Raw genomic sequence first — 12,556 nt, 5'->3', positions numbered from 1 at the left:
TAAATAAGTTTCAGTGGTGCCCTGGTATTTAATTAAATTAACGAATGAAAAGCATTCTGGAAGAGTTCCATTTTGGTCAATTCTGGTAAAGCCAGCAAAGAGAGTCCATGCTGGATCTCATTTTTTTTAAAATGGATAGCCCTTTCATTGATTGGCATTTTACAGCCAAATTGTGGTGGTACCATCTTTGAGAGCTTCAGAGACCAAACCAAAAAAAAAGTGTGGGACAAGGGAAATAATCTATATTTAAAACTGACATGTTGCACTCTGATTCACTTAACAAAAATTACATATCAATATTAAAGGAACAGATTTTCACAATTTTTCCTATTTGGTTGATGTTTGCTCTTATGTATATGTATGGATGTGACAATTATAATACATATGACATAATGGTAGGAATCATTTTTTTCCTGTTCTTCAAATCAAATGTGCCCATAGAAGTGCTTTGTCTTCATTTATATGGATGTAATTAAGAAACATTTCTTGGGGCAAGTGGGGTTTTCTATTTGCTCTGTTATACCAAAAGTCTAGTTTGTTTTAATTCTACTTTGTCGAAGACAGCACAGTATCCTGGTTCAATGCAATTTTAATAATTAGCTGTGGCTTACAAATTACAAGGGCTGGGTTTACACATCTGGCTGAGCCAAAACCAAAACAAAATTATGACTTATTATAATGCATGAAAATGCACAGTGAATGCACATACTCAGTGGATGTTTACCCAATCATTAGTTTACAAGAGGATGCAACCAAACCTTTCTGTGTCTCATGGGACTAGCTCAGAAGCACTATTTGCTACTCACGGCATTAGAAGAAACTAATTGTAAACACTCCTGGAAAACATGCAAGTATTTCTCAAAGAACACTTTCCTCCAGCTGAGCTGGATCTATGGAAAGAAAGCACATTGTGAGTTTATTTTTCTTTTCTGTATAGCAAATGACAACCAAGAAACTACCATCTTTTTCCCAAATAGCAGAAGTAAACTCTCAATTGTTGAATCACAGGATTTTGCACATAACTCTGTATATCTTTCAATCAGAAGCTTCAAAGCCAATCAATTTTCTTCATCACCTATTCAAATCCCTATAGTAAGAATTCAAGAACAGAGCAGTTTATCAGGGAAAGGAGAAGGAATAAAGGAAAGAAGAGAATGTCAATTTAATGTAAGAATTATCTTTCTCTCTTTTTTGTTTGGCCACCAAGGGAGTATTTGCAATAAAACAAGTTGTTAGCTCTGCAGCAGGGTTAAAGGTCACTATAGGAGGATGAAATAAGATCTAGTTTAATAAAAAAAACCAGGATGATAATGATCAGAAAGAGGGATGAGAAGGGATGCACTGAGAAATAAAGGAGGCAAAAGAGCAGTCTTGAATATGTGCAAAGGAAGGGTGAAAGCAGCAAGGAAACCTAGTTAAATCTGATCCCCTGCTGTGGAAGAAAGGCAAAAAGAGTGAAAATAAAATCATTTAATAATGGCATTTGGACATCATTTCAGAAGATGGGGCAACGATGTCTCCAGCTTTACCAATTACCTGAACTAGAGTGCTGTAATATTGAGATAATACTTAAAACGATGAAGGGAAGCCCACATTTTGTGCTTCTAGCTCCACTTCTAGATTTGGATTGAGCAACTATAATAGAGCTACTATCTTAGGTACTGCACAGTCTCAGTCCTTTAAGGCTTTGGAGGCTTGACTGATGCAGACAATGATCCATGTACAGTGGATGGGAAGAGAAGCAACATTTAATTTGCCTTAAATGCATCTCAATTAAATGGCTGTGATATGAATTTTTAGTGCAAAATGTGTCCACCAGGCTGCTAAGAGGGTAGGCATCAGGGAAGATAATTTATGTTGGAAGATCTGTATAGTTAACCATTATTTACTGGACAAAATTGGATATGTGTTAGTTCCAAATTCTTAAACAACTTGCGGGCTGACTATAGAATAGAATAGAATAGAATAGAATAGAATAGAATAGAATAGAATAGAATAGAATAGAATAGAATAGAATAGAATAGAATAAACTTTATTGGTCAAGTGTGACTGGACACACAAAGAACTTGTCTCCGGTGCAGAAGCTCTTAATGTATATGGAAACAACAAAGTAATATACTCATAAGATAACAATAGAAGATAGTAGAAAAAATGAAAAAGATATTAGTAATACAGCCTTACTACATAGGTAAATATCTTTAGACATAAGACAGTACTGTGGTAACTAGGTGTTCAGCAGAGTGCTGACACAAGGAGAGAAAAAACTGTCTTCGTGTCTAGTTGTTTTAGGATGCAATGCCCTATAGCAGGGTCTTGAGGGAAAAGTTGAAACAGTTTATGTCTAAGAGAGAATGGAATGCGAAACTCAACCAAAGAGGCACCAAACTTTAAAGCTGTTACCAAAACATCAAATTTGAATACTATTGGACACTACGCATTAGTCAAGGGGGAAAGCCCTGGGAGAAGGGGAAAAGGTAGGCTTTATGCAGAAATATTCAAATCCAGCTTTGCTTACTTTATAATTGGCATGTCAAAGTCGTGACATCACGTGACATCGCACGACGTATCGGGACTTTTTTCCCATTGCCAGCAATGGGGTACGTGTGGTTTCAGCATGACACATCTGGCCCACGGGCCGGCAGTTTGACATGCCTGCTCTATAACTACTTGGTTTTAGTAAAAGTATACTTTTTACTACAAATGGAGGGTCTTTCTTTCCTAAATGTCCAAGCTGAAACAAGCCTGACAAATGGCTTTAATGCTGCATAGTTCTAAATGGTTTCAGTTTTACAAAGATGATTTTCTTTATATGCAGTGCAGTGACAGCATGCTGTACTTTGATTTCTTAAAAAATATAAAGACAGTTTAGCTTGACTGGAAGGGAAAAACCAAGAAAGTCATGTCTTGATGCAGCTCTCTCGAAAAAAGAGAGAGGAAGATTCAAACCCAAAAGGCATGATATGAAGCTATATGAAGGAATTTGGGGAAGCAAAGGTAGCTTGCAAGGACAAAAAGGCATAGGAAATATAGTGAATGGCATCGGTGTAAACTAGATTACCTTAGATTTCTTTTGTTCTCTTAACTCCTATCTTAAACTTCTTTTGCTTATGACATCTTAGACTTTTCCTGTACTTTGCATTATGCTGTTTATCTTGAAAAGGAACAGCATGACAGTTAACTTAATCATGGTCATGGGTCATGACTTAATGCCTCTCAATATCAGTTGCTGCAGAAAATTACCAAAAGAAGACAGTCACCAAAGTTCTGGTATAATCTATTATAAGTTTTATTCTTACTCATCATTTATTCTTCAATAGTCTTTAAGGCCATTTAGGCCTTTGTCTTTAACACAATGCTAATCGGGGAGCAGGGCCACCAATCCAGCTTTATAAAGTTCATCCCTGTTTTATAGACCCAAGACCCCATAGAAGAACAGATATAAGATGAATGGTACAGCTGAATCAAAATAGAGCAGTGGTTCTCAACCTTTCTAATGCCGCGACCCCATAATACAGTTCCCCATGTTGTGGTGACCCCCAACCACTTATACATAACCAGGTGCCAAGGGCATGGCCAAAGAAAAGGGGAAACAATGGCGGACAGCCTTGTTTGATGACCCCCGTGAAATGGTCGTTCGACCCCAAATGGGGTCCCGACCCACAGGTTGAGAACCACTGAAATAGAGGTTTGTGTAGAATTGCGGGATGCACTCCTCATTTCAATGGGACATTGTGAAAGAGACTATGGAGCTACACAAAAGCACCAATGGGTTCATGGGGTGAAAAGCCTTGGACTGCCTACCTTGGATGAAGTTCAACATTTACTTTCAACAACGGCCAGAGCTATACAAAGTATGATGACAACATCCCTCTCAGGAGCATCTGGTACTCAAAAGTCTGTTCCTTTTAAAGCTGGAAAAATTATTTTATTGGAGACAAGACAGATTTACATTCCTTACATTAATTTTACCCTACTGCTTTCCCATGCCTCTGTATTCATCTCCTGCATACTGGTCATTCTGCAGTTTTGCTCACCTTAGCCTAGTATAATACTAAATACTTACTCTGGTTTGAGTTGTCCCAGCATCAGTTATTAGAAATGAAAAATAATAAATTCTTTGCTCCAAGTGAAAAGATGCCTACAGACCTTATTGTTTGTAAACTTCTGAGTTTCACAAATCACTCTGAAAGCCCTTTGCTGGCACAATTAATTAAATTGTTTACATCATTTTATAAATACCTCTGGGAGACTGTTTTTTTATTACTGTATATAGGAGTGAGACCTCTCCAAGATGCTAATGATAATCAATAGTTATTCTGTTCCTGATATTAACTTTAGATGAGAATTCTTTCCTTGGTGGCTTCCTTGGGGAGAATCTTTCTGAGATCCCAATTGCTGTTAACAAAACAAGGCCATTAACTTATCAAATCATGGCACTCTGAGATGAAGCACAGGTGATCCAGCTCAGAATTTCAGCCGTATTCCATGCATTATACAGCTATGAGAGCACGGTCAACAAAAACAATGCAATATATAAACATAAGCATGTGAGAATATACATATTACAGCTTATCTAGGAAAAGAAATCTTATATATTACTTATATTTTTGCAAATTACTGTTCAATAAAGTAAATTATTCATACTGAGAGGTCCTTGGTGCTCTCTGAGCTTGCTTGTTTTCTTGAAGACATTTCATTATCCAAACTAGGTAACTTCATCAGTGCTAGTAAGTGTGGGTTGCTGTCAGTTTATATTCTAGTGGCTTCCCTGTCAGTGTTGGTGGGGATGGTCTTAGAGATTCTTTGGTTGGGCTGTTTGCTGTTGACTTCTTTGGCAATTCCTTGATTGAGATATTATTTACTTGATTGTTGGTGTGATGTTAACCTTGCAGGAGGTGGAGAGGTGCTGGGGTCTTTCTTGTTCCCTTTTTGGCTGATTGATTGTCTCTTTTTCATAGTCTATAGATGTTGTTAATGTCTATCTGTCTGTTGATGGTTGATTTGTCAGAGTTCCAGGCTTCTAGAAATTCCCTGGCATTTTTGGACATGGCTTGGTTTAGGATGGTCACATTTCCTCAGCTGAAACTATGATTAAATCTGTTTATATGTTGTGAAATTATTCATACTGAGGGTGACACCAGTATCTCAAAGAAACTTTTAAGTGTATACATGCAGAGCAAATATTCACATTCTGTCAGCTACAGATTTTGTTGTTTTACTCTTCCTTTTTCCTACCATATAAATATATATTCTTTATGTCTTTATGGCTATTCCTTCCTAATGTCCATTCAAAAAACTTTTGAACCTGTTACAATCAGCCATTACCTCTCTAATGATAAGTTTTATCAGAATACAGTAACTATTCCATAGCTTAATCTGGAAAATACATGGGAGCTATCCTAAAAGAGATTGACATCTCATTTTCCTAAATATTCACAATTAATTTACAATTGTGCAAGTGCTACATGAAGAATATAGCACTGACATTTAAAATTACCATGGAGAAATCACTAAAATACTACAATTAATCAAGAAATAAAACACAACACATACATTCAAACTTGGCCAAAAATAAACATTTCAAAAATCATGTCCATCTAATGTTCCATTATCACCCTAGACATGAGTTAACTTTTGAAAATATCTGAATCCTTTTTCTCCTAATTGTAGGGCAGCAGCTTGGGAAATATTGGCAAATTTCTGCCTCAGCATTTTTTGTTCTTTCTCTTCCTGTGTGATTTAAGTTATGATTTATCTGTCCATCCATCCATCCATCCACACACCTATCTTAATATTAACTCAGAGATAGATATATTACAAACCAAAGTGCTCTGCTGCCATGTTTGTTTTAGAACATAAGTTAAGCTCCATGACATAAGAGTCTGGATACCGAAAATAATGAAGTATTGGTATATTTGGGAACTTACTCATAGGCCTTAGTACAAGGCAGAGATGAATTCTACAGTACTAAATATCAATGCTCCTTTATTTATTTATTTATTTATTTATTTATTTATTTATTTATTTATGAGACTTATATACCGCTTTAAGTGCAAGCACTCTCTAAGCGGTGTACACCAATAAGCAATGTATATATATATATATTTACATTGCCCCCAACAATCTGGGTCCTCATTTTACCTACCCTGAAAGGATGGAAGGCTGAGTCAACCTTGAGCCGGTGAGATTTGAACCGCTGACCTGCTGAACACAGTCAGCTAAAGTGGCCTGCAGTACTGCACCCTAACTGCTGCGCCACCTCGGCTCAGTTACTTTGACAGTTACTTTTCTTTTAATTACATCAGTTTACACACACACATCTATGTGTGGTTGTGTGTTTATCAATTTCAAATGTGTTCATCAATTCAAAGGGATCGCTCCAGTCAAGAGTCTCAGCAATCACTTACTGTTTTTCTTTTCTATATGATTTCCTGACTTGGTACATGATATAAACATTTCATTATATTATGTGCTTGATGGTATTTTATTTACTACTGAAGGTGGTTTCAAAGTTAGCAAAGATGCTCACTTGCAATTGCTTTTGCATGAAGCTTTTTTTTCTGCTTTCCTTCTCCCCCCAAACTCATTAACAATGATGTGAGAAAACAAATAGTAGAAAACAAGATCTGATCCAACCTCCAGAAGTATGTGATCTCAGGCTTACTCCTCCATTGTGATTTGTTGTGTTTTTATCAGGCTGAGATGAGAGTGCATAAGCCTCAGTGAAATGAATAGATGCTCTACAAAATATGCTATGGCACGTCTTCCTTTTCTTTTCCACAAGACTTTGGTAAAACTATTTCTAGTGGATGGGTCAGCAATATTTAAAGAATATGTGTTTCTTTGAAATGAGATGACATCCTGGATCTTTTCACATTTATTGCATATAAGTAAATCCAATATCCTTTAGCACAGATTAACAAAATTGTTGCAGCAATAATCTTATTTTTGTGGCACCATTCAACATCTCAATATATCAATTTGATCTGGACGTTCTTGGATTACCTGCTCCCTTTCAGATATGTTAGACTTCAATGACCCATTAGATAGTTTGTAGTATAATGGCTGGGGATGATGAAATTGCAGTTCATAGCAATAGCAATAGCTCTTAAATTTATATACTGCTCCATAGTGCTTTACAACACTCTCTGAGCAGTTTACAAAGTATTAGCCCCAACAATCTGGGGCCTCATTTTACTGACCTTGTAAGGATGGAAGGCTGAGTCAACCCTGAGTATGTCAGAATCAAATTCCAGCCTATGACCAGAGTTTGTCCACAATACTGCATTTTAAACATTGCAACATTATGGCTCCTTTCTATCTCAAAGGTGGCTCTTTTGAGGAGGATGCTATAAGCTATCCAGGCATAATGGAATGTTATATTTAAAAAAAAAATGGGGTGACTTTGGTAAAGGAAATAAGGGTTCTGGGGAATCCAAGAAGCTGAGCAATGGATGATGTTCAGTAATTGAAAAGTCAGTTTGGTGTGACACCTTTTTTAGAATGACTCCTGCTCACATTTGATACAGCCATTTTGGGAGGGAAAAGGTTCCCATCATGATTCCTAGTAGTTCTAATTTTGCTCCTTCTTGGCCTGCAGGAATTATAAAAAACCATACAAAATGTTGGAATCATCAATTTAAAAAAAAAAAAACATGTCTTTTTTTTATTCTCAGAAAGTGATTCTATGGATATATACTCCAAAACAATGGGCCCTATTTCCAAGGTAGATATATCCTTTGATTGACATTTAGAATGGTTTTAGTTTATGTTTCTTGTTTTCCAAAATAATAAAATAACTATCATGAATCATATATTCCCTCCCCACACTTTAAGGAAGCCATTGTAAAATTCTGAGATATATCTATTCATAGTTTATGATAGCGTTATTGCAGATGGCAATTGATATAATTGCTTCCTTTTTTAGAAAGAAAGAAAGAAAGAAAGAAAGAAAGAAAGAAAGAAAGAAAGAAAGAAAGAAAGAAAGAAAGAATATCGTAATAAGGTGCTCTACTCAAGCTAGCTGTCATTGGAACTAAACCTGGACTGAATTTAAACATGCCTTTACCTGGCAAAAACAAAGAAAATAAAAATGTTCATATTCTTTTGGGGATAAGGTCAGCCAGATTATATAACCCTTACTACCATCTTTAAAAGTATTTCTGAGCAACAAGAAAAACAAAAACAACAACAACAAAAACCCAATGCTAGAACAAGCTCCTAAATGTATTTTCCTTGCAATATTAGCTGGATTGGAATCACTGTGACATTTTATAAAAGCTGTCAAAAACAGCCACCAGAACACATACAAATATTAACATGTACATACAGTGTATTGCCCATATTTCACACACCTAAATGAAACTGAAGTCCAGTCAATGTTATCTTGGGCTAAGCTTTTAGCACAGACCTCAAGAATCATTATCACAGCCTTACTACAATCAGCATCTCCTCTCTTGCAAGCAGCAAAATATCTGCCTGAAGAACCATTTTAATGGAAAAGGAGAGAAAAGGTCTCCCTTTCCTTTTTTATATAATAAGCCATCTAAGGCAAGCAAGCAAACATCGGACCAACCTTCTCTTTGAGACACTCTTAGACAACAGTTCTAAATTATTTTTACACATTCTATTTCAATGCTTTTAAAGAATACCGAGTCCTTGTCCTTAGCTATGAATTAAGGCCATATGCTAATTCAAAAAGAAACAAAGTAGGGGCACAACCTCCCTCCCCTTTTGTTAGACAGGGCTATATACTGTAGATGTGTATGTCAGTTGTTTGAAATCTTCTCACTATATTCTTTCTCTGAAAGGGAATTAGGTGAAGGATAGAGAACATTCAAGATATTTGTGGCCTAATTAATCAAAACACTTGCTAAAAAGCATAATTTGGCAAAAAAAAAAAAGTAGAATCAGATTTGCTACTTGCAGAGAGTATTTGGAAATCCATGGTAAAACCCACAGGAAGCCAGCTGTTATCTGAACATATAAGAAGCAGATCATCCAGTAATGTCATGATTTCTTGGACACATGTTATATGAACACAACCACTGATTTGGTTAACCTAGGTCTAATGTCTTGTATGAATCCAACAAATATATATAGATCAAGTAGGCAATTGTTCCCCAAATCTTGTGTTAGTCAGACATGTTGGACTTCAACACCCACAATTCCTTGTGAGCATAGCCACTGGCTAGGAGTTCAGCTGTGGAAGTTGAAAAGAAAAACAGCAGCCTAGTTCCCAGAAATTGGAGCACTGGTTTGTATTCTAAATGCTTACTGCTCTCTTGAGAGAAAAGTATATGTCAGTATCTTTGTTCTCTGATAGTTTATCTCTTTTATTTTAATCTACATTTCTCCACAATTCCCACTTTCTCATGTTTTGTTTCCTCCCAGACATAGGTTTTCAAAGCACCCTTCCAGCAAGACAAAAACAAATATTTCATTGGCTACTTGGAAAAGAAATTCCAAATGTCTCTATACCTACAAAGATTAAAATCATTCAAGTCACAATATTGTATGGAAGCAAAAGTTGGACTTTGAAGAAGCAAGGTAGGAAGAGTATTGATGGTTTTGAACTTTGAAGCTGAAGAAAACTTATGAGAATACTGCCAAGTACTGCCAAGAAAACAAACAGATGGATCACTGAACAAACCAATCCAGAGTTTTCATTTGAGACATAAATGACTAGACTCACATTAACCTATTACAGCCACATCATGCAAAAAACTCAGCTCACTGGAGGAGGCTCTAATGCTGGGAACAGTGGAAGGGAAGAGAAGAGCACAACCAGCAGCAAGATGGCTGGACTCAGTTCCAGTGGCTTTGAATGCACACTTGCAAAGCCTAAAAGACTAGGCTAGGAACAGATCATCATGGAGAAATTATTTCTACAATATGTGTTTGTTCTAAGTCAACTGCAATTTGATGACCCATAATCAATCATTGGTTTGCAAAGGGACTAGGCCTTTTTAATTGTTCTAATGAAGATTCAAGCTGGGGTTAAACAATTTTGGCCCCTCAGCACATTTTGTCAGGCCAATTTTTCACTTGAGAGGGGTAGCTGGAAGATCTCCATCTTAGATTCATAGTCCTGATTAAATTCATATATAGAGGGATAATGTGTCTTATTTAAGACAATTCTTCAGGCATATGATTATATGGTTTTCAGTTCATTTGCTAATACTTAAGCTTTTATCAGGATTACCAGTTAGTTTGCTGTGACCAAGAACAGACCAATTAAAACAGTTCTAGAACATGCCATTAAAAAAAAATAAAGCCTGTTTACATTAAACACGATTGATACCCAGCATTTCATTTTCATTTTTTGTTTTAAAAAAAAAGTTTTGTGATTTACTGGTGGGATTTACATACCATGTTTAGGTAGATTAAAATGAAGTTGTATAATCTGCATTTCAGCATCTTTGGGAAACCAGCCAAAATCTTAGCTTCTTGTACAAATATAGCTACATTATGTTTTATTGTTTGGGCAAAACATGTTAAATAAACATAACAATAGGTTTTGTTATGATGAGTGAACCCTGCCAATGAATGTTAGCATGATTTAATAGCAAATTGACTAAATATTTTTTTTCCATTCAGAGAAGAATAAGGGATACCCTTTACATAATAACATACACCAATTTCTTCCCTGTTCAAACTAACCAAATCTCTAAATCCAGTTTAGTCAAAGGTAATTGTTGTCTATGGCAGGGGTGGGGAACTATGCCACCTTTATGACTTGTGGACTTCAACTCCCAGAATTCCTGAGCCAGCCATGCTGATTTGAGAGTTGTGGGAGTTGAAGTCCATAGGTCATAAAAGGACCATAGTTCCCCACCCCTGGTCTATGGGCACCCAAATATTGCAGTATCCTCTTGCTTCAGAGAGGACAGTGTTGCAAAAGCCAATTTCACATAGAAGACTAACAACTCAACAATCTACACAACAGGCAAATATGAATCTGTTGATTGAAATGAAATCCCCCAAACATTATTTTAAAATTTAACATTACTGCAGAAAAGGTGGAGTAAAAGGGAACAGAGACTTACATTGTACGATCAGCTGTACCAATGCTTCCCTTGGCTTGACGTTAAATCCATTGTATTGACTGGTTTGACACCTATAGGTCCCTGTCATCTCCCTTGAAACATTGACAATCCGCAGGATCCCATCATAGCTCTCCATCTGCATTGTCCCATCTGGCATAGGAACTTCCTTGTCTGCCCTGGACCAGAGGATGATAGGCTTGGGTTTACCAGTCACCTGGCACTGCAGTTCAATGGTATCTCCTTCTCTGGTGACCAAGGGTGACTTTTCTTGTGGAACAGTCAGGTTGGGTGGAACTTCAAATGGGTGCAAAGGAGAAAGGAAAGGAAGAAAACAAGAAGTGGAAATGAAATGGTTAGTACGTGAGAGTTCTGTGTCATTAAATGCCAAATTGGACAATATAAGGCATAATTTAGGGAGCACCCAACCAGCTCTGGAAAGATATGACAGAATAACAGAATGACAGAGTTGGAAGGGACCTTCTAGTCCAACTCAGTGCTCAGGCAGGAGATCCTATACCCTTTTAGACAAATGACTGTCCAATCTCTTCTAAAACCATCCAATGATGGTGCACCCACAATTTCTGGAGGCAAGTTGTTTCATAGATTAATTGATCTAACCATCAGAAAATGTCTCCCTTCTAGATTGGTTCTCTCTTTGATTAGCTTTCATCCATTGCTTCTTGTCCTGTCTTCAGGTGCTTTGGAGAATAGGTTGACCCCCTCTTCTTTGTAGCAGCCCTTTATATTTTGGAACACTGCCATTATGTCATCTCTAGTCCTTCTTTTCATTAAACCAGACATATATAAACAGTTTTGGATGGTTTGACGTCTATTTATTATAAAACTTTAGTAGAAGAGATGACTCAATCGTTATGTGAGCTTTTTAATAATATATTACAGGGCTTAGAGATCCCTCCGTCATGGCGTAATGCTTTTATATCTTTGATTCCAAAAGAGGACCAAGATCTCACCTTGCCTAAGAACTATAGGCCCATATCTCTTTTAAATGTGGATTATAAAATTTTTGCAAAAATTATAGCCAATAGGTTTATGGGGGTTTGGCAGCAGCTTATACATAAGGACCAATCAGGTTTTATAACTGGAAGGTATATGAAAAATAATGTTAGACAAATTATTAATTTATTAGAATATCTAGATAAAAACAACCAAGTCCCTGCAGGGCTGATTTTTTGGATGCTGAAAAAGCCTTTGACCAGTTGAATTGGCAGTTTATGTTATGTTTAATTAAGGAGATGAATTTTGGACAAAATATATTACAAGTTTTATCTAATATATATCAAAAACAGACTGCTCAACTTATTGTAAATGGGGGTTTATCAGAGGTTTTTACAATAGAAAAAGGTACACGACAGGGATGTCCATTATCTCCGTTATTGTTTGTCTTAACATTGGAAATTTTGTTGATTAAAATTCGGGAGTCTCAAGAAATAAAAGGAATAGAAATTAATAAAAAAGAATATAAGTTAAGAGCTTTTGCAGATGACTTG

At 36.4% G+C, this 12,556-nt stretch overlaps 1 protein-coding gene across 2 annotated transcripts in view; it reads right to left on the bottom strand.

The window, feature by feature from the left end:
• Positions 1 to 12,556, bottom strand: part of MDGA2 (MAM domain containing glycosylphosphatidylinositol anchor 2) — a 376,726-nt gene that overhangs the window by 189,408 nt on the left and 174,762 nt on the right. For both annotated transcript variants that reach the window (XM_039363106.1, XM_039363107.1), the window contains one exon: positions 11,049 to 11,342. In XM_039363106.1, the coding sequence (XP_039219040.1) occupies positions 11,049 to 11,342 (294 nt within the window). The remainder of the gene's footprint in view (positions 1 to 11,048; positions 11,343 to 12,556) is intronic.

This window comes from Crotalus tigris, unplaced genomic scaffold, assembly GCF_016545835.1.
Source record: "Crotalus tigris isolate CLP2741 ecotype Arizona unplaced genomic scaffold, ASM1654583v1 scf7180000019550.566604, whole genome shotgun sequence".
Classification (NCBI taxonomy): Eukaryota; Metazoa; Chordata; class Lepidosauria; order Squamata; family Viperidae; genus Crotalus; species Crotalus tigris.
The sequence above is the reverse complement of the archived record's forward strand: the minus strand, read 5'-3'. Positions and strand labels throughout refer to the sequence as shown.